At 37.2% G+C, this 23,890-nt stretch overlaps 1 protein-coding gene across 1 annotated transcript in view; it reads right to left on the bottom strand.

Annotated features, from left to right (window-relative positions):
- MYO3A (myosin IIIA) overlaps nucleotides 1-23,890 on the bottom strand; it is a 218,365-nt gene that overhangs the window by 103,207 nt on the left and 91,268 nt on the right. The window contains exons 11-17 of the mRNA XM_046678079.1: nucleotides 22,777-22,876; nucleotides 20,767-20,883; nucleotides 19,409-19,513; nucleotides 19,220-19,303; nucleotides 15,459-15,661; nucleotides 3,749-3,847; nucleotides 3,541-3,655 (exon numbers count right to left, since the gene is read on the bottom strand). Coding sequence (XP_046534035.1) covers nucleotides 3,541-3,655; nucleotides 3,749-3,847; nucleotides 15,459-15,661; nucleotides 19,220-19,303; nucleotides 19,409-19,513; nucleotides 20,767-20,883; nucleotides 22,777-22,876 — 823 coding nt within the window. The remainder of the gene's footprint in view (nucleotides 1-3,540; nucleotides 3,656-3,748; nucleotides 3,848-15,458; nucleotides 15,662-19,219; nucleotides 19,304-19,408; nucleotides 19,514-20,766; nucleotides 20,884-22,776; nucleotides 22,877-23,890) is intronic.

Below are 23,890 nucleotides of genomic sequence, written 5' to 3' on the forward strand. Positions count from 1 at the left end.
TTGTAAAAGGCACAAATGACGAGATCTCTTCCTGGAAATTCTTATAGAGGAGGTCTGGTGAGAACCTAGGTAACTAAGTCCAGGTGCTTTAAATCTTCAGGGAACATTGGGAACTGATTTTAACTCTGATTTAAACTCTTATAGCCCAAAGTAAAAAGATTTTAAAAAGCTCCCTAGCATAACTTTAATACTCAAATCTGATAAGGATATGAAAGAAAACTGAAACAACAAATAAGTCTCATTGATGAATATAGATGAAAAATATCAAAATAAAACACTAGCACAGAGGAAACAGAAATTTGACAAAACACAAATGCAGTTTGACTACACTGGATTATTCTAGAAATGTAAGGATATTTAAATATTAAGGTCACCAATGTAATAAGAGATACCAACAAATTGATTTAGAAAAAATTATATCAATAGATGATGAAAAGATATTTGATAAAATTCAGCAGGATTCCTAACAACAATCCTAAGCAAAGCAATAAAAGGAAGTTATTTAATTATGATAAATGCTCTTTATTACAAATAAGAGCAAACACTAAAACCACTTCACTTAAAATCAGAAACCAGACAGGGAGGCGAGCTATAATCATTATTACTTAATATCGACTTATACTCTGTCTTAGATGCTCTAAGTACACAAAAGAAAAAGAAAGGGCTGACATATCACAGAAAAAAAGGGCAAAACTATTCTTTTTGCTGATGACATGATTGTATATTTAGAAAACCTTACCAACGGAAAAAATATTCCATTTAGAATAACACCAAAAACCATAACATAGTTAGAAAGAAATCTAAAAATAAAGCTTACATTCTAGAGGAGTAAAACTATAAATTATTATCAAAAACTGAAATAACATCTAAATAAATGGAAAGGCATATCATGATTTGGGATGAGAAGACATAATATCACAAAAATGACAAGACGCCTCAAATTAATAAATAAATTTAATACAATTCTAATTGGAATTCCAACTGGGGTTCTGAGAATTGAATAAATTGATCCTAAAGTTTATCTGGACAAAGGCCAGATAAGAGCTAAGAAAAGTATGGAAAAGCAGAAAGTGAGAGCAGGACTTGCCTCACTAGGTAGGATGCCTCACTAGAAAAACACAGTATCAAAACACTGTAATCAAGTCAACAGAATACTGGAATAGAAATAGAAACGCAGACTGGTGGATGAAACAGAGATAGCAGGAACAGATTGCATGTTATATAAGGCCTTCATATATGATAAGTCAGCCAGTGGGAAAAGGGTATGGTATCCAGTAACAGTGATGGCACGGCTGCCTCTCCATCTAGAAGAGAATAAAAGTGGTCCCCCATTTGTACTATATAAAAAGTAGATTTCAAATGGATTAAAAACAAATATATTTTTTAAAACTTTCAAGAAAATCTAGGAGACTACGTGTACAACGAGAGACAAGGGAAAACTTTTTAACCAAGACCAAAAAGCCAGACAATAGAAACAAAAAGATAAACTTGTTTGAATACACAAAAATGGAAAACACATTTTTGTATGGTAAAAGATATGATAAAAGTAAGTCATGAACAAGCCATACAACTGGAAATATTTATAACACAGATGATAAGGTCCGCCATATTCAATGAGCACTTACAAATTGACAGAAAGCACAGAAATAATTCAATAAAAAGAAGCAACACAAATAAATACACAATTCACAAAAAAGCAAACCCAAGTAGCCAGCAAACAAATGGAAAGACATTCAAATTCACTATTAGTCAGGGATATGCAAACTTGAAATGAAATATTACTTTCACCCATCAGACTAGTGAATATTGCAAAAGCTACAATGCATTTCTGGCAGAGAAGGGGCAAAAAGGGTACTTGTATACATTTCTGGTGGAAATGGGAAGCATTACAGAATTGTTGGAAGGCAATCTTGCAATTCATATTCAAATTTAAAATACATATACCCTTTGATTCAGCAATCCCACTAGTAGGGACCTATCCCAAAGAAATAAAAGCATCAGTAAACAGAGACATATTTTGACTTTGCTCCTGGTGACAAAGGCCTGGAAACATTAATAGTTGTATGCCCAGTCATGGCTGAATGGCTGAATAAATTATGGTAGTACACACCATGGGACATTATGTTGCCTTTAAGAGAACTAATTTAGTACTACACTAGGCTATTTGAAGGAATTTTCACAAGCTATTGCCGAGTGAGAAAAATCTGACATAGAAAGTATTTGTATATAATCCCATATTAATAAAACAATGACCATCCTTCCAGATATATGTATATATTTGTGTGTGTGTGTGTGTGCGTGCTGTCTTCAAGTAGGATTTTATGACAGGGAGGTAAACAGGGGATGTTGGACTGTATATGCTGGGTTGTTAACATCCATGAGCTGGGGGAGGGGAAAGAGAGCAGATGTGGATGGAAGCGGATAAGACAGGGAAGAGTGAGCTGACAAAAAAGACTTTAAAAAAATCACTAGATGACCTGCAACTAAGATATACAGCTGTGTACATGGGGGGTTTGGGGAGATAAAGCAGAAAAAAAAATCACTAGAAATTGACAAGCTGATCTTCAAATTCATAGAAATTCCCAAAACAGTCTTGAAAAAAAAGAACAAAGTTGGAGGACTCACACTTTCCAATTTCAAAACTTGTCACAAACCTACCCATAATCAAGACAGTGTGATATTGGCAGAAAGACAGACATATACATAAAGACAATGGAATTGACAGTTCAGAAATAAATCCATACATCTGTGGTCAACTGATTTTCAACAAGGATGCCAAGACCATTCAATGGGGAAAGAATTGCCTTTTCAACAAACGGTAGTCATACAACTGAATATCTACATGCAAAAGAAGCTGGACCCTACCTCACACCAGACAAAAAAGTTAACTCAACTGGAACAAAGACCTGAATGTTAGAGCTAAAACTATTCAACTCTTAGAAGCAAACTGAGGCACAAATCTTTGTGACTTTGTATTAGACAATGGTTTCTTACGTATGACACCAAAATCACAAGCAACAAAAGAAAAAATAGATAAAGTGGATATCATAAAAATGAAAACCTTCTGTGCTTGAAAGGACACCATCAAGAAAGTCGAGAGAAAACAGATGAGAGAAAATTTTTGCAAATCATATATCTGACAAGGGACTTGTATCCACAATGTAAAGAATTCTTACAACACAATAATAAAAGGACAACCCTATTAAAAATAGGCAAAGGAGCTGAATAGACATTTCTTCTAAGAAGATATACAAAAGACCAATAAGTACATGAAAAGAAGTTCAGCATCATAAGCCATTAGGGAAATGCAAATCAAAACCACAATGTAAAATGTTATATATATGTGGGAGACGTGAATATAAGTCAAATAAAAGGATTAAGGAGTTATTTTATAAGGTTGTTTCAGTAATTAAGAGAATGATTCACATAAAAGATTTAGCACAATGCCTGGCATATATTAATCACTAAATAAATGCTAATTCTTACCATTAGTGATGACAAAAGTTACTTCCTGAAGAGGGTCAGATGTCTTGTACTTACCTCCATTGTGAAACCTATGACTTTGAAACACTGCTCAATTAACTCATACTGGGATTTATAGAAACTATTATTCATCATGTCTTGTACTGTTCTGAGGTGGTCATTTTGCAAGTATCTAAAAAAAAACAGAAAAGAAAGCATGGGTGAAAATCTAAAATTCAGTGAAAAGGGAAAGTAGTATTTACAAAAATATGACTTGCTGTCTTACCTAGGAGGCTTATTTTCAGACAATTTGTAATGGGCTAGTTTCTTCTTGTCGGCTAAACCAGCGTAGATGTAGTAAAAAATATGAAAATTCTTTTCTCCACTGAAAAAACAGGACATTTTTAGTAAGGGTTAGTAAGAAAATTTATTAATTGTTAAAGTTACTTGGCAATATAATTATCAGAACAACAACTGTGAGTGCCAATGTGGGCTTCCCAGAATACGGGATTTGGGCTTGCTATGGTTGTTGTTATCATTTTTTTCAGCAACCACTCTTGTTAAATTGCAGACGCTGCTAAGCACTTTAAATGAATCATTCAACGCAAATTTGTGAGTGAATACTGGATGTTGTTCTAGACACTAGAGATGTAGCAGGACCAAACAGCCAAAAATCCCTAACTTCTTGGAGTTTACATGCCAGGGGGAGCAGACCACACGTTTCTCTCATTTTACGTACAAGGAAACTGAGGCTTGGACGGCTACCAATCTCCTCTCAGGTCACAGAGTTGATGGCTAAACTGGATTCATACCAAAGTGTTTGCCTCCAAAGCCCATATCTTTAACTGCCTTGTGACACTGCATTTGTGGGGCTCAGTTTTCTCACTTGTATGAGGAATTTGTATCTGATGAGTCTCAAGGTCCGTGACTCTGTGGTTCTATGTATAAAAAGCATTTCCCAGGCTCTGGAATAATACAATTAAGGAAATATGGGTCACAACAAGGTGAGTCTCTGCCTCAGGATGGTCAACAACATAATTGCTGGGACCTCAGGGTCTCGCTTCTCCTCTTTCCCTCATCTTCGTTTTGCTCTGGAGAGTCCTTGGGATGATCACATTATTCTCCAGGATCAGGCAAGTTCTCTTCAGAAAAAGAGAAGGAGGGTCTTCCTGTTTTATAGTTTCACAGTCTCCATTGTCCCTCTCCGGCCCTGCTTTGCTTTGATGACTCTGAGGGCCGTTTGGGAGACCCCAGGTTTTGCATCTGACTTGTGGCATTGCCCTCCTCATCCTCCCACTGCACCTTCCTCTTGTTTTGGGTTGGTCCTAATCCTCACTTGATTACTCACTCTATTATCACCAGGCTCACCAGACTGGGGTTGCGGCAGAGAAAGGTTCCTCTCACAGAGGCTAAAGTAATCACAACCCTCAACCCCTAAGGCCTTACTGTTTCCATTTCTTTGTAAATTACTCCTCTTTTGGTTAGCATAAGACTCTCATCCCATCAGAAAACTTTGGATGTACCAGAGGGGCTGGGTCAGGACATACTGAACTGTTGGTGCACATGCGCTCCTCTCTGCCACTGAGTAGTCAGGGTTCTCCAGAGAAACAGAACCAATGGGGTGCGTGGGTGTGTGTGTGTGTAGACAGAGAGAGAGACTGATTAAGAAATTGGATCATGAAATTGTGGAAGCTTGTAAGTCCCAAAATCTTCAGAATCAGCTGGCAGGCTAGAGACCCAGGGAAGAGCTGCAGTTTGAGTCTAACTGTAGTCTTGCTGGTAAAATTCCTTCCTGCCTAGAGGAGGTTAGTCACCTCCAGCCTTCCAAATGAGAGAAGGGAAACAGTCAACTTTGGCCCACTCTAGCCATCCTGTCCCTCCTAAGTGGGGAGAAAAGAACTGAGGAACACTTGTGACGCTCTCAGTCCGGAGGCGCAGGCTCATTAAAAGACTGAGACTGATCATAGGGCTATAGAACCTTCCCCTCCCCCACACCTCACCACCACATTACTAAAGGCCCATTTACAGCAGTTCCTTTTACCCAGGACCTCGAGTTTGGCATCAAGAAAAAATTACAAGGCATATTAAAAGGCAAAAGTTACAATTTGAAGAGACAGAGTAAGCATCAGAACTAGACATGGCAGGGATATTGGAATGATCAGACTTGGAATTTAAAAGTGATTAATATGCTAAGGACACTAATGGATAAAGTAGACAGCATGCAAGAACAGATGGGAAATGCAAGCAGAGAGATGGAAATCCTAGGACAGAACCAAAAAGAAATGCTTGAGATTAAAAACTCTGTAACAGCAATGGAGAAGGCTTTTGATGGGCTTATTAGCAGACTGGATGCCACTGAGGAAAGAATCTCTGAGCTTGAGGATATATTAATAGAAACCCACAAAACTGAAAAAGCAAAGAGAACAAAGACTGAAAAACACAGAACAGAATATCCAAGAACTGTGTGACAACTACAAAAAGCATAAATAGACATAATTGGAAGGCAAGGAGAAAAAGAGAGAAAGGAACAAAAGAAATATTTGATACATTAATGACAGAATTTCCCCAAATCAATGTCAGACAAAAAACCACAGCTCCAAGAAGCTCAGAGAACACCAAGGAGGATAAATGCTGAAAAAAAAATATACCCAGGCATATCATTTTCAAACTACAGAAAATCAAAAGTAAAGAAAAAGTATGGAAAGAAACCAGAAGCAAAAAACATCTTACATATAGAGGAACAAAGATAAGAATTCCATCAGACTCCTCCTCAGAAACCATGCAAGCAAGAAGAAAGTAGAGTGAAATCTTTAAAATGTTGAGAGAAAAAGACCACCAACCTAAAACTCTATACTCCACAAAGTTATTCTTCAGAAGTGAAGGAGAAATAAGGACTTTCTCAGACAAAGAAAAATCGAGGGAATTTGTTGCCAGTAAACCTGGCTTGGAAGAAATGCTAGAAGTTCTTTAGAGAGAAGAAAAATAACATAGGTCAGAAACTTGGAACTACATAAAGAAAGGGAGGGCATCAAAGAAGGAATGAGTGAGGATAAAACAAAAACTTTTATTTTTCTTATTCTTAATTGATCTAACAGATAACAGTTTGTCCAAAATAATAACAGCAACAAAGTATTCAATTATGTTTATATATAATATATATGCTGATGTATATTATATTAGTGAAATCAGTGATGGCAATGATACAAGGACTGGAGAGAGGAAATAGGATTATTTTGTTATTAAAGGTGCTCACTATCTGTGAAGTACTATCGTGTTATTTGAATGTGGACTTGGATTAGTTGTAAATATATATTGAAAACTCTAGGGCAACCACTAAAGAAGTATAACTGATATGCTAAGAGAGGAGAGAAAATGGAATCACATAAAATGGTCAATTAAAACCACAAAAAGCAGAAAAAGAGTGAAAGATAAAAACAGGAACAAAGAACAAGGGTAACAATTAGAAGACAGTAACAAAACAAATACGATAGATATTCATCCAACTATATCAGTAATCACTCTGAACATCAATGGTCTAAATACACAAATTAAGACAGAGATTGCCAGAGGGAACAGAAACAAGACCTAACCATATGTTGTCTACAAGCAACACACTTTAAATATAAGGACACATATTGAGGCTGGCCCCATGGAATAGTAATTAAGTTTGGCATGCTCCACTTCGGCAGCCCAGGGTCACAGGTTCAGATCCTGGGCACAGACCTACACCACCAGTCAGCCACGCTCTGGTGGTGACCCACATATAAAGTGGAGGAAGACTGGCAGAGATGTTACTTCAGGGCTAGTCTTCCTCAGCAAAAAAGAAAAAGAAAAAAAAGAATAAATATAAAGACATATATAGATTAAAAGTAAATAGATGGAGAAAAATATACCATACTAACATTAATCAAAAGAAAGCAGGATAACTATATTAATTTCTGAGAGAGAAGAATTCAAAGCAAGGAAGGGATTAAGAAGGGCATTACATAAGATAAAGGGTTCAATTCTCCAAGAGACATATTAATCCTTAATGTGTATGGGCCTAAAAGCAGAGCATCAAATTATGTGAGGTAAAAACTGATGGAATTGCAGAGAGAAACAGATGAATCCACCATTATAGTTGGAAGGTTTAACACCCATCTATCTGCTGGACAGATCCAGCAGGCAGACAACCAGTAAGGACACAGTTGAATGCAACAACATCATCAATCAACTGGATATAATGAACATCTATAGACTACTTCATCCAACAACTGCAGAGTTCACATTCTTCTCAAGCACACATGAAACATTCACCAAGACAGACCACATCCTAGCCCATAAAACACACTTTAACAAATTTAAAATAATAAATATCATAAAATATCTGCTCTTAGCCCACATGGAATTAACTAGCAATCAATAACAAAAATATAACTGGAAAGTTTCAAAATATGTGGACATTAATGCACTTCTAAATAACACATGGATCAAAGAAGAAATCACAAGAGAAATTAAAAAATATTTTGAACTAGATATGAATATAAACACAACATCAAAATTTGTGGGATGCAGTGAAAGGACTGTTTAGAGGCAAATTTATAGCATTGAACACTTACATTAGAAAAGAAGAAAGATCTAAAACAATCAAAGTTTTCAATTTAGGAAACATAAAATGAAGAGCAAATTAAATGCAAATTAAGCAGAAGAAAAGAAATAATAAGAAATAGAACAGAAATAAATGAAATTGAAAACCAGAACTGAGTAGAGAAAAATCAATAAACCAAAAGCTGGTTTTTTGAGAAGATCAATAAAATCAATAAACCTCTAGCCAGGCTAAGAAAAAAGAGAGAGGATAAAATTACTAATATCAGAAATAAAAGAGGGGATATCACTACATTTCTCACAGAAATTAAAAGGATACTACAGGAATAGTATGATCAATTCAATGCCCCAAAATTTGATAACCTAGATGAAATGGACCAATTCCTAGAAAGACATAATTTGCTAAAACTCACACAAGAAGAAATAGACAATCTGAATAGGTTCAAATCTATTAAAGAAATTGAATCAATAATTAATAACCTTCTAAAATAGAAAGCTCCAGGCCCAGTTGGGTTCACTAGTGAATTATACCAATCATTTGATGTAGAATTTATACCAATTCTCTACAATCTCTTTGAGAAGATAGAAGCAAAGGGACTATTTCTTAACTCATTCTATGAGACCAGCATTAAACTAATATCAAAACCAGACAAAGATATTATAAGAAAACTATAGACAAATATCTCTCATGAACATAGATGAAAAAAGCCTCAACAAAATATTAGCAAATTGAATCCAACAATGTATAAAAAGAATTACACACCATGACCAAGTGGGATATATCCCAAGTATGCAAGTAAACATTCGAAAATCAATTCACATAATCCATCACATCAACAGGATAAAGAAGAAAAATCACATGATTGTATCAATGGATGCATAAGAAGCATTTGACAAAACCCAACAGCCATTCATGACAAAAACTCTCAGTAAACTAGGAATAGAGGGGAACTTCCTCAACTTGGTAAAAAATATCTACAAAAAAACCCCTACAGGTAACATCATACTTAATGTGAGAAATGGAAAGCTTTCCCACTAAAGTCAAGAACAAGGCAAGGATCTCCACTCTTACTACTCCTTTTCACCATCTTACTGGAAGTCCTAGCCAATGCAAGAAGACAAGAAAAGAACATGAAAGGTATACAGATGGGGAGGGAAGAAATAAAACTGTCTTTGTTTGTAGATAACATGATTATCTATGCAGAAAATGCAAAAGAACTGACAAAAAACCTCCTGGAACAAATAAGCAATTACAGAAAGTTTGCAGGATACAGGTTAATATACAAAAGTCAATCACCTTCCTATATTCCAACAACGAATAAGGGGAATTTGAAATTAGGAACACAATACCATTTACATTAGCATCCCCAAAATGAAAGCGTTATAAATCTAACAAATTATATACAAGATCTATGTGAGGAAAATTACAAAACTCTGATGGAATAAATCAAAGAAGAACTAAGTAAATGGAGAGATATTCCACGTTCATGGCTAGGAAGACTCAATAATGTTAAGACGTCAGTTCTTCCCAACTTGATCTATAGAGTCAATGCAATCCCAATCAAAAGCCCAGCAAGCAATTTTGTGGATATTGACAAACAGATTCTAAAGTGTATATGGAGAACAAAAGACGCCAAATAGCCAACACAATATGGAAGGAGAAGAAAAAAGTTGGAGGACCGACAATGCCTGACTTTAAGACTTCCTATAAATGTACTGTAATCAAGACAGTGCAGTACTGGCAAAAGAACAGACAAATAGGGGCTGGCCTGGTGGCATAGCGGTTAAGTTCACATGCTCTGCTTCAGCAGCCTGGTGTTTGCAGGTTCAGATCTTGGGTGTGGACCTAGCACCACTCATCAAGGCATGCTGTGGTGGCATCCCACATAAAATAGAGGAAAACTGGCACAGATGTTGGCTCAATGACAATCTTCCTCAAGCAAAAAGAGGCAGACTGGCGACAGATGTTAGCTCAGGGCCAATCTTCCTCACACACACACACAAAGACCCAAAAGAATAGACAAATACATCTATAGAACAGATAGAGAGCCCAGAAATAGACTCTCATAAATATAGTTAGCCAATCTTTGACAAAGGAGCAAAGGAAATACAGTGACGCAAAGATAGTCTTTTCAACAAATGGTGCCGAACAACTGGACATCCTCACGCAGAAAAAGAAAAGAATCCAAACACAGACCACACCTTTCACAAAAGTTAACTCAAAATGGGCCACAGACCCAATGTGTAAAACACTAAACTATAAAATTCCTAGAATATAAAATAGGAGAAAACCTGGATGATGATGGGTATGATGATGACTTTTTAGATACAACACCAAAGGCACAATCCATGAAAGAAATAATTGATAAACTGGACTTCATTAAAATTAAAAACTTCTGCTCTGCCAGAGACAATTTCAAGAGAATGAGAAGACAAGCCACAGACTGGGAGAAAATATTTGCAAAAGACACATCTGATAAAGGATTGTTATTGAAAATATACAAAGAACTCTTAAAATTCAACAATAAGAAAACAAACAACTCAAATAAAAAATGGGCCCAAAGCCTCAACAAACACCTCACCAAAGAGATACAGATGGCAAATAAGCATAAGAAAAGATGCTCCACATCTTATGCCATCAGGGAAATGCAAATTAAAACCACAATGAGATGTCACTACCCATCTATTAGAATGGTCAAAATCCAGAACACTGACAACACCAAATGCTGACGAGGACGTGGAGCAACAGGAACTCTCACTCATCACTGATGGGAATGCAAACTGGTATAGCCACTTGGGAAGACATCTGGGCAGTTTCTTACAAAACTAAACATATGATCCAGCAACTGAGATCATTTGTATTCACCCAAAGGAACTGGAAACTTATATCCACACAAAAATTTGCACACAGATGTTTTCAGGAGCTTTATTCATAATTGCCCAAACTTGAAGCAACCTAGATGTTCTTCAGCAACTGAACGGATAAATAAACTGTGACACATCCAGACAATGGAATATTATTCAGTGCTAAAAAGAAAGGAGCTATCAAGCCATGAAAAGGCACGGAGAAACCTTACATGCATATTACTAAGTGAAGAAAGCCAATTGAAAAGGCTGACTACTGTATGATTCCAACTATATGACATTCTGGAAGAGGTAGAACTATGGAGACAGTAAAAATATCAGTGGTTGTCAGGGGCTGGGGGAGGGAAGGAAGAGTAGTCAGAGCAGAGAGGATCTTTAGGGCAGTGAAAATACTCTGTATAATAATGTGACAGTTGATACATGTCATATATTTGTCCAAACTCAAAGAAAGTACACCAGCAAGAGTCAATGTAAACTATGGACTTTGGGTGACAATGATATGTCAATGTTGGTCCATCAATTGTAACAAATGTAACACTCTGGTGTGGGATGTTGATAATGGGGGGAGGCTACACACGTGTAGGGTAGCAGTACGTATATCTGTGCCTTCTCAATTTTGCTGTGAACCTAAAACTCGTGTAAAAAATACTCTTAAAAAAACTTCCCTAGATCTTCTCCTCGTGTATATTATGCAGTATAATCTCAGCTGAGATAGAAAATTTACCTTTGCTTTCCTTAGAAATCATTTATTCTTTCAGTACACAGAAGTTTTCCTCAGAAACAAAGGTGAACATATCCACGTATATTTAATTTCCAGTGATGCAGTTAAAGATGTTTGGGGTTTTAGGGTATCCCTGTCTTTATCGTACAATCTCTAGCTTTGTTTCAAGGTTCTGCCAAAAACCATTACAAGAGTAAATTTTACAGAAGCTCATTAAGGGTTCCAACACACAATTCATGTAGATTTAAAAGAACATGGTTAAAGGTTTGGTATTTGTGCCACATCCATAACTATTTAAGACAAACTATTTAGTCTTTCCTGAAAGTTAACAAACAAAAAACTTAATATGAAAGTGTACAGCTTGATAAAGGGATTAATGTGGATTTCTGTTCTTCCTTGTTAGTATTTCAAAAAGAAGGAATAAATTTTGAAAGAGAAAAATAACAGCACTCTTGATTAGCATGCATCCTGGGTTGAGTCTATCCCCTGAGTCTGGGAGGGCATGATATCACCCCGCCTTGGAGGAGAGTCCAAATGTCCAGGAAATCCAAATCTTTCAAGCGTCTAGGTCAGAGGGAACAAGAGCTTGAGAGAAAATAGGAGCAGAAGAAGGGACAGCAGAGGAGAGGTGTAAATGTTATTCTAGAGACCAACTCAGAAATATTTAGACATGGAGAGTGAAGAGAGGGTCAGAGGTTCCATATAAATGGAGGAGGGCGGTTCCCTTCCCCATAAAAGGGACCATGGGAAAAGAAAAAGGTTTAGGACAATGCACATTCAGTTGAATTCGATATGGAGGCAGGATATTCAGGTAGTTGGAAACGAAAAACGTGAACTCAGGAGATGAACATCTCTAAGTACATCTTTAGGTGTTAATCAGGTGGAGGTATCTGTTGAGGCCATGATACCAGAAGAAATTGCTAGTGAGAAAAGAGAAACATTTCAAGGGCAAATCTTTGGTAAATAAACATTTCTGGAATGCATGGATGAATCTAAGTTAGAGAAGAAAATCTCAGAGAGGTAGGAGAGGAACCAGGAGAATCCAGTGGTGGAAGCAGACAGGTGAGCATTTCAAGAAAGAGTGTCTACAGGCTCAGATGCTGAATTGAGGACGGCACATCCTTTAGAATGGCTGCACTCACACTTTCCACACCCCCAGCTGTTACCTGTTGCAGTTACCAGTAACAACGCATTGAACCCTAACATTGTACATGAGCGAGGTTAGAACAAAACCAAAAGTTTAGTTCTTGTCTTTTCTCATCAGAAAATAATAGAACTCTGAGACTGGCACAGTGTGCTTTGTTCTAATGAAATCACATTGATTGCTCTGTGTGTCACACCTTTAATGCTTAAATGATGCAGTGTACAATTAGAGAATGACTCATAAATGGAGACATGTAAAATTGTTGGTTTTCCATTCAATTATCAGTTTACATTTACTGAGAACTGTAATTTGACAGGATCTGGAGATGCTATAGGAAATATACTGACCTTCAGTGGATAAACAATAGGAGAGTTAAAGAAACAGGAAAAAAATACATCGCCAAAAATTACCCATCTCATGTGCTGTCCTAACTACATCAAGCTGTACTTGAGCAGACAGAGCACGAGAGCATCCCACACATGCTCCTATGACCAGAGGTTCCCAGGTCAGAATGGCCTGGGGATAAACGCAGGCTCTCAGCAAGTAACCAAACGGTACTTCTCTGACTCTGGCCCCACCCCTAATTGTGGATCTTTGAATACTTCCTCAGAGTCTCACTCCGCCATTTACAGGAAGGTTTCAGGGCTGTCTTCTGTGTGTTCACCTGCCCTGGCCCCTGGGATCACCTAAGCAGCCCAGATCTCTAACGCCCTCAAAACTGTGGCAAAGTCCTCGCAAGGGTGCGGCTTACCTCATCTGTGAAACCTTCGAATCTTCAACAAAGGGGCCAGCAATAAGGCTTGGAAAGCCAACAATGCAGCTTTGCATTCATAAGGCCCCATAGGATATTCATGAAACAGTGCTTTTAATTTTTCATTTTTAATTACAGCTCCCCCCACTACAGCTCCCTCCTCCAAGACATGCAGTGTCCTGGGTCCCTCTCGCTTGCCACGGACCTGGTCCCGCTTAGCGGATTAACTCACTGCCTACTTTCCTGAGAGATTAGAAACCAACAGGTGATCACCAAGCTTTGTATCAAAGCATCCGTGGCTCTCAGGAGACCATGAGCTGATTTACTGCAGGACTCCCATCTCACTCAGCTTTCTCCCTCCTGTGCCTAGTACAGTTCCTGGCACACAGTAGGTGCTCAATAAATATTTACTAAATGGATGAATGAATGGTGGACTTTGGACTCAGACAGAGAGACACGGGTTCAAACCCCAACTCAGTCAATTATTAGTTTTTTGACCTTAGGCAATTTATCACAATACTCTTAGTCTCAGTTTCCTCATGTAAAAAATAGACAATAATATCCTGTCATATCACTGTAAAAATTAAAAGAGATACTGGATATAAAATGTTCAGCACAGTGCCTGACATAGAGTAATTGCTCCATAAATAATATTTTCCCTTCCTCCACAGGCGAGAGCACGACTTCGGCCACTTTGTTGACGTCTCCTGCAGCGTCTCGTAAAGTGTTGGGCATGGGAGAGAAATGCAATCAACGCTTGCTGACCTAAACTGTAGCAACAGGAGAAAAGTGCCTGAAACAGCTACAATTTACATTTATGAGAATTATCCAGCATTGACTTCAACAAGCTCATTTTCTTCTTGAAACTAAGTAGCCTCTTTTAAAAATTTGTCCTCCAAAATCATCTACATTTAGAAGAGGATTTAAGTTACAACTTACATGATAGTACCATCATTAGAAATATAAAAATAAATGTGGTCAGAGATTGGGGTGGCATGACATGGGCAGAGGCAAAAAGAGAAGGGTAAGTTCATTTAAGAAAAATAATGGTCCGCTCTGGTTCTTCTCTGCCACCTCAGATCCATTCCCCACTCTTCTTTGCCTTGCTCTGTGACCCCAAAGGCTAACCTCTGCAGACTATGATACCTGGGCTCCCTTGCTCTGGCTTCCAGTGAGGTTCAGCCAATAGGAAGCACAGGTAGGACACTGGAAGGAGGGAGAAGAAAGAGGTTGGAGTACTTGTCCCCTGCTCTCCCCCTCACAGCGGTGTGCTCCTTTATGGAAACAGCTCCTGACGGACAGCCCCTCCTCCAGGCCTAGGGGTGTCAAGGGTTTCTCACTGCTGTCCCTCTGTGGGTATCTCATCACTTCTTCTTGGTTCTTCAATGCCCACTCCATCTCTACAAACAGTCTTCTCAGTCAAACCCTTTGAACTTGTTCTTTCCTTTCAGGATCCAGACTGATACAGTGTATTTACACGTATAATAAAAAATGTACCTACTAAGAATTCTTCTCTTACATTTCTGATATTTCATTCGCACAAATCACAAAAAGCTTCTCTAGAATCTAAAAATATAATTGAAATCAGTTTTGTGTAGGAAAATGTATTCTCGCCTATTTCAGAAATAGCACTAATTTATCCTGTTAGTACCTCCATGATGGGATTAGGTTTTCTATCTGTTATCATATCTTCTACTGGACATAACCCATATGAGACGTAAGACAGGGCTGAGGGATCTCTTTTTTCCAATAGTAAGTGCCTGCACGTAGTAGGTGATCAATAAAATTCTGTTGAATTTGTGTTGAGTGAGTAAGAAATTTCACTATTAAAACAGAAGCATTATGTTATATATAAACTTATATACATATAAGATATATATAAACTTTGCTTATGTTTCCCAGAAAATAGGAGATATTTGATGTTAACTTACATGGCTTGGTGGATAACTCGGGATTTCTCCAGAAGGTATTCAGAAATCTGTGCTCCTACTACAGCTCCAGAAGAGGTAAATTTCATTTCTAAATATTTTCCAAATCGGCTGGAATTGTCATTTATGACAGTGCAGGCATTGCCAAAGGCTTCCACCAAATTGTTCACTTGTAAAATCTTCTCTTGCAGGGTTCTATTATTAGCCTAGAGAAAATGTCAAGATATTAAAAAAATGAAAAAATTAATTTTACACACAATAAAATGTCTCTTCTTACATAAGCACTTTATATAGATGACACATAAAAGCATATTCCTGGCATAGTGCCAGGTGTTACAACCTGGTATATTTTTCCCTCCCAAATGTGCATGCACTTGCTTGCTTTCTTAGAGGGGTGAAGCGATATTCTGTCCTTTTTCTATTCAAATATAATTCTGTTCGGCGCCTGATTTACAAACACCATTGATAAGCAGTCTGCACGTACTGAAGCACACCTCTCGCTTCATTATTCCTCCTCTAGCTGCCTGGGCCTCCATCCAAATGTTCCCCAAAGTCAGAAGCACTTCACTAGCTTCCACGGAAGCTGCTAAATATGAAACTAAAGGAGTAAAGATAATTTGTGAATTCAGAAGTAAAGGAAAGGGAATAATTGTGAAAACTTTCACAAAAATTGTGACTGGAGTGGAACCCCGGTCAAGGGCCACAGCCGTATTTGGCCGTTCCTCTGTTTTCTCCTACCCCATCTCATATTCTCCTCCCCTCAAACAAGTGTCATGTTGGCTTTTCTTCCCTTTACCATTTTACCTGAAATTCCACCAAAGCAGATATTTATTTGGGTTAACAACCAACCTCTTTTAGAAAAGCATCCCCTCGTAGAGGATTAAGGAGGTATCTGTTATTGACATCTTGTTAGAAAGTGGATCACGTAGATTATTTTCAGTGTAATACCTAACTGAGATCAGCTATGTTAAAGGCATGAAATTTTCTAAGGAGAGGACCAGTAGGCATTTCTGGAATACAGGATACACTAGAATTTGGTGGGCTGGAGGGGGCATTCACAGTGAGGTTTTTAGGACATGTAAGGACTTTGAGTATCTTTTAAAAGAGGCAATAAGGGGTGAAAGAAGAGAAGAGCGAGAATTCGGACAAACTTGCTCTTTCAAAATGTTGCATGGGGGTCCGGACCAGTGACCGAGTGGTTAAGTTGGCGTGCTCCGCTTCGGCAGCCCAGGGTTTCCACGGTTCAGATCCTGGGCGCGGACATGGCACCACTCATCAGGCCATGTTGAGGCGGCGTCCCACATGCCACAACTAGAAGCACCCACAACTAAAATATGCAACTATGTACTGGGGGGATTTGGGGAGAAAAAGCAAAAAAAAAAAAAAGAAGAAGATTGGCAACAGTTGTTAGCTCAGGTGCCAATCTTAAAAAAAAAATGTTGCAAGGGGCTGGCCTTGCTCCCATGAAATGGTGAGAAAACATTTTCATCCACCTCTACTAAATAGCAGTGCCCTGCTAAGTAAGGTTTTGAGGACTGCATATTACAATGGTAAATTATATCTACCAAACATCCCATTTTTGCATCTGGTAAATCTTTATCAAGGAGGTAAGTGAAAGACATGATATGACCTGATAAGGGTAGTATTCTGATAAATACATCACCATTCCCAACTAATATTAAATCACATTTTCACATCTAGAACAGGATAAAGAGATTAGATAACAAGTTTGCTGACATCTACAGAACATCATTCACCTACAAGTTAATCCGTTATTGATGAGAAGTTCTATCACCCACAAATCAAGAGAGAACAGCAAAGGCACTAACGGAAGCCCACTGAATACACTAATTCAGATGTTCAACTCTTCTATGCCAGAATAGTATGCTGTGCCTCACTACCCCTCTCCTTCCAAAATTACATCTTCACTGTACTTAAAGTCTTGTAGAATCATGCTTATCCCAGAAGTAAGGAGAGGGGAGTTGATGGGCAAGGGGACAGGCAGGGTACTGAGACAACAGCCCTAAGGCAGCACTACCTTCCTGGTCTCTACTGGCTCCTCCAGTCCTGAGGGGTCACAGCTCTGGCTAGTAGAGGTCATGTTAGTCCACTGAGCAAAATATGTTTCTATTCCATACCAGCACACGTGACAGAAAATAAGAAAGCCAGTCAATCGATTTTTAATAAGAATTTGAAATTCTCTTTACTGTTATTTTGAAAATAAATTAGAATCAATTAAGCAGCTGTTTGGACATTATGAGGTCTCATCCTTTTACAGAGAGATTAGGTCTGCCTTATATCCACAGTACTTATAACACAAGGTTCTTATAATCATGGTGATGGCAAAAATTTTAACATGACTCTAATTGTAACTATGTAGATCAACATAAAAATTTTCACAGGGATACGTTGTTTGCAATCATTTTTTTTTAAGCCATTTAGCCTATGAGAACACATGATTCTTGACTTATCTCATTTCAAGGACTCTATCTGGAAAATCAAACCCAGTCTCTATCCTCATCTTCCCTTTAACTGTGATTTCTTATATGTGATTTCTTATCATTGAGTTTAAGAGATTTTAAAAACATATATATTCAGGATATAAGTCTTTTATTAGATATGTGGCTTGCAAATAGCTTCTTTGAGTCTGTAGCTTGTGGTTTCATTTTCTTTTTCTTTTTTCTTTTTTTTGAGGAAGATTAGCCCTGAGCTAACATCTGCTGCCAGTCCTCCTCTTTTTTGCAGAGGAAGACTGGCCCTGAGCTAACATCTGTGCCCATCTTCCTCTACTTTATATGTGGGACACCTGCCACAGCGTGGCTTGACAAGTGGTGCATAGGTCCGCAACCAGGATCTGAACCGGCAAACCCCAGGCCGCCAAAGCAGAATGTGTGAACTTAACCACTGCGCCACCAGGCCGGCTCCTGTGGTTTCATTTTCTTAATGGTATCATTCAGAGAACAAAAGTTCTTAATTTTGGTGAAATCAAATTTTTCCCTTTATGGATGATGCTTTTTATGTTGTATCTAACAGTTACTGCAGCTTTATAGTAAGTCTCAAAATCAACTAGGGTTAATCCTCCAACTTTGTTCTTTTTCAAAATTATTTAGTTATTACAGCTCCTTTGCCTTTCCATATAAATTTTTGACTCAGCTTTAAATTTCTACCAAAAAGAAATCCTGCTGGGATTTTTATTGTAATTTCACTGAATCTACAGATCAGTTTGTGGAGAACTGACAAGTTAATAATACTGAGTTGTTTAATCCATGAACATGGTATATCTCTCCTTTTATTTAGGTCTACTTTGATTTCTTTTATTAACTTTTTCTATTTTTCAGCATACAAATCTTGCACATTTTATAAGATTTAGATTTAAACAGTTCTTTTTTTTGTGCTATTCTAAATGATAAAGTTTCAAATTCCAATTAATCATTGTTGATATATAAACATAATATATAAATACAATTGATTTTTGTGTATGAACTCCCCTTTAACCTACTAGCAACAAAAGGAGAGAAAGAAAAGAAAGCATTCAGTGAACGTGTTGAAGCTACAGAGAGAGGAAATCACATTTATAAAGTCTCGCCTACTAGGAGTGAGAAAAGTTAGAATATCTTCAAAACAGACCATATGATTTTTAGATTGTCATATTTTAAACTCACAAATAATAACATGTGTGTTTTATAATTTCTGTGCATTATTAAATGTGGGAACTAGTGAATATTAATCTAATCAGTTATATTAAGTTCTGAAATATTTCATACCTTTCCGAGCACGGTCAGCTGCTGAACTAAAAGATGAGCACTTTCTGTCTTTCCAGCACCACTTTCTCCGGAAATTACAATGCACTGCACAATGAGAAAGGAAAATCCTAAGAAGACTTTATCCTCACAAAATTCAGCTGACGCAAGAAACTAAGTGGGGAGTTTCCAAGACTGTGAGACTCTCTTTACCTGATCTGAGTTGTATGTTACCATAGACTGGTACCCTATGTCAGCCATTGCAAAGATGTGAGGAGGATTGGCAGTTCTCTCTGCACCAATATATAGTTTGGAATGCTAAAAATGAAAAAGAACACATTTTGTAGGGATTTTGTTTTTATTCTCGTTTAAACCCTTGTTTATTTACAGAAAGAGCTCTAATTTTTAAACCAAAACATAAATCAAAATACCACCCAGACATTACATACGTGTTACACACACATTCCACACACTTACATACTTGTACAAATCATGCACAGTTACGTAAAATAAAAGCCTGACATAATACATCCCAGAAACGTGATATAACATAGTATGATATAATAGCACTCTGGAAGTGGTATTTAAAAGAGGACTCTTTTTTAGAAGTGCATAGCAAGTCTAAAGTAGAACTTGAGGTTTCAAAAATACTACTATTTCTTTAAATAAAGACATTTTATAACTAAGATAATCAGGAAGCATTTTTTTGACTCTTCTTCAGATATAATAATGTCCGACATATGATCGCTTCTTTCCTTTCACATTATTTCACATACATTCTCTCATTTCATTTGTTGTAGATCACATAGTTAATTGATGGCAGAATGTGCACCAAAGCCCAGAACGTCTGAAACTTAGGCCAAGATTCATAAATTTACCATTATTTTTGTAAATTGTAAGGTGATAGAGGATGATAGAATTATATATTTTTCATACATAAAAATAAAACTAGCAGGCACAGCATTAAATAATTTGGAGTATACTAATAGCGAGAAGAGAATGGGCCCCATCAAAAATGAAAAACAGCCTAGTTTAATTCCACAATACTAGTCTATATTTAAACCTTAGGGGTTGAATAACAGATAATTATATACTTATATTCATAAAACACACATTATCTGATATTAAAAACCAATCAATATATCAAGTAGAATTTTTAAACTCATAATGACAAGCTTTACAGCCATTAAATATATATTACCTATATAAACAATGTCATTGTCCTTTTGACTCTCCCATACTTGGTTCAGAGGTAGACATTAAGTATAGGCATCTGTTTATTGATATGATGCATATTACCAATAACTGGAAGTAATTAACACTCTGCAACATACTTTCAGAAAAAGGAAGACCACAAACTGCATCCAGATGGATTCATCTTCTATTTTTTATAATGTTTTAACAATATTCTTTATGTTTTAACAATAATTATTTATTGTTTTAACAATAATTATTTAACTGTTTATTCAAGGTATTGAATAAAATTTCTTTAGCATCATTTAAATTAATTTAACTATCTGAAGAGCATAACTATTCGTACAAAGTAAGAGAACTCAAGCCACACCACATACCTCTGTAGAATAAAGACCCAAACTTTGAAAAGGGTTAAGAGCAATGAGTATATCTCCCACATAGATATAAATCTGATCTCTGGAATAACACTTCTCAAGTTGCTCCGAGACTGTATTCTATAATAAAATAAAAATAATTTCTTTTACTTAAAAAATCATTTATGGTCAATTACTATTTAAAAAGTAAACCATAATAAATGAAACATCTGGAATCTGGACCAAGGGTCACAAAGAAATAGACATACTGACAGTAAGGAGTGTAACATCCCGTCAGCAACTACCCCTTCATGTGACAAGCTTTTCCCTGTGTTTTGAGAGCCACAGAGGGACGTCATGGTTACCTGTGTTTTCCAAAGGGCACATTATATGTTACAGGGATTTTATCTGTATAAATAAGTAAATGCAGTAGATGAAGTAAAGAACACTAGATAAAGGAAGGGAAGACACATGGAACGTGATGTTATGCCAAGTCGAGGGTATTCACTGGCTCTGTGCAATGCCCTAGCTCTTTGCTTAGACATTTGACTTGGAGGCAGAGTGAAAAGTTCAGAAAAGTAACTTTCATAGTTGATAAATCATTTGAGTACATGGAATCAATCTTAATAATGTCAGAAATCATCATTTATAGTACATGACACAAGAGAGAAGCCAAAGACCTAAGGCCAAAAAAAAAAAAAAGACAAAAAATAAAACACAGACAATAGAAAAAACACACCTCGTGTTTAATACATAGGTCAGCAATACAACTACAAAGCCTTCAAGCCCTGGAATTCAGATTATCGGAAAATCTGATACGTGATGATTCATAAAGGCGTTGGCAATCTCTGACTTGCAAACACTATTTGATTGCAAGATGTCTGATGTTTTTAAGAGAGATTATTTTGAGGAAGTGCTTGTGATGTTTATGCAACCTTAAATTTACCAAATGACTACTTCTTTTCAGAAAATATCTCCTGATTTGTTGCATTTCTGAGCAAAATGCTCAGGCATGTATCAGGAGTATTAAAAAATAAAAATCTGTTAATCAGGCAGGATAGTGATCCCAACCTTTTACTGAAAAGGAGCTATTTATTTCTCTAATGATCTGACTATCTGGAATAAAGGGGGATGAGGAGAAAGAAGGCTGAGAATATAATTTACTGGCTTGGATTTGTACCTTCACAAGAGATGTCTGAAATATTTCTGAGGTTATGGGATAAGGACTTTCAAGCAGAATTTAGTGCCCAAAAGGTTAGCTCTGTGAAATCAGGGGCTCTGTGATCCCACAAGGGGGACCACTGACCGTGGTAACAGACAGGCTCTCAAGGTGTCTTAGAGGCTTGCAGGTATTGCCACTGAGTGTGGAACAGGACAGGAAAAAGAGGAAAAAGATGCCACACAGTGGTTGTAGGAAGCAGACTGGTTTTTGACCACAGTAAATCATCCCTTTGAGACTCCCAGAAAGAACTGGGGAGAAGAAGCGGTCGCTGACCTAAGCAACTCACACTCATGGGAACTCACACCTTTGTAATCTGAGTATCGAAAAAAGAAGAAAAAGGAGCCGGCCTGGTGGCATAGTGGTTAAGTTTGCACGCTTCACTTCATTGGGCTGGAGTTCACAAGTTTGATCCTGGGCACAGACATACCGCTCCTCAAGCCATGCTGTGGCGGCATCCCACACAGAAGAACTAGAAAGATTTACAACTAGGATATACAACTATGTACTGGGGCTTTGGGGAGAAAAAAACCAAAGAGGAAGATTGGCAACAGAGGTTAGCTCAGGCCCAATCTTCCTCACCACAAATGCCTGCGAAAAAAATGAAGAAGAAGAAAAAACTGACACCAGGCTGGAGAGATCTGGAAATTTGAGTTATACAGATTAACACTGAGGATAGGAGAGAGAATCATGAAGCATCACAGACACAGAAAGCATGAGATTTACAGATGCCATTCAAATAACCTCCTGCTCACATCACTTCTATAAATTTTTTAAAAAATCTAGAATAAGTTTAATTAAACTGAATTTCTTACCTCATCCAAAACTTCTAGGGTTGCTAAATCATCTACATCCTTCAGGCTGGAAACGAGAGATCTGCTGAAGTTACCTTTCTTGGTGTGAATACGTTCATGTCTGTGGAGCGAAACAAAAAGGAAAACCCTTTCTGATTTGAGAGCTTATTACTGATCACAGTGGAAGTAAGTTTCAGATACATGGAAGGCTGAAAAACTTCTACAATGCTGATTTACTAAATTTAATGATAACCATTTACGAGAAAATAGCCTAATGTAGTTGATCTGTTTGTTTTCTCCACACCTTTGGAAAGATGCAACATGTTAAACTGACTTCATGAATGATCAAAAGAGCTCATTATTTCTATCAAGAACCATCCTATACATAATTTGCTTTAAAGCTTCCTCTAAATTTCTACGTGTGATTTAATCTGTTACAAAGTGGTGAGTCAGAGAGATTTGAATTCATTTGATTTCCAATTTTGTCTGAGGTAGTTAAGCCATCGGTGGTCAAGGAATGATAATTTTAACATCATTATTCAGCAAAATTTAAGAGGAATACAAAATAAACCACACTGTGGATTTCCAAACAGTTAAATGTATGTAGAAAATTTATTTCAGGCACCAGGAAGTTTATTTTCAAAGTAAAACATTTCAGCAACTTTCAATAACAGCATAAAGACCTTGATTTGACATGAAGGCTGCAGAAATTGCTGAAGTAAACACAAGGGTTTGTTTCAACTTTTCTGGACATGAAATTATCATCCACTTTATTTTGAGCAGAACCGTATTTTCAATGTTTATTTTTAGACATACTTTGAAGTATTTGAATTTGTCCATTAGGGGAAGGAAAAAATAAATGATGAGGAGTAATACGAATCATACCACTTACTCAGTAAACTTTAACGGTTTCTCACTGCTTAGAGAATTGCCACTATTGATAAACTGTCCCCACCTCTACCCATGGCCAGCCCCTCCTTTTGTGCACCCGATTCCATCTCCTCTCACGTGTTCGAGGACATCACTCCTGCTGGCTCCTCTCTCACTCCTACATCACTCATTTTCCCCTCAGCTGTTACAGCGTCCATCTCAAAACAAACAAACACCCTTCCTGGACATCTGGTTTCCTCCATCT

Source organism: Equus quagga, chromosome 12, assembly GCF_021613505.1.
Source record: "Equus quagga isolate Etosha38 chromosome 12, UCLA_HA_Equagga_1.0, whole genome shotgun sequence".
Taxonomy (NCBI): domain Eukaryota; kingdom Metazoa; phylum Chordata; class Mammalia; order Perissodactyla; family Equidae; genus Equus; species Equus quagga.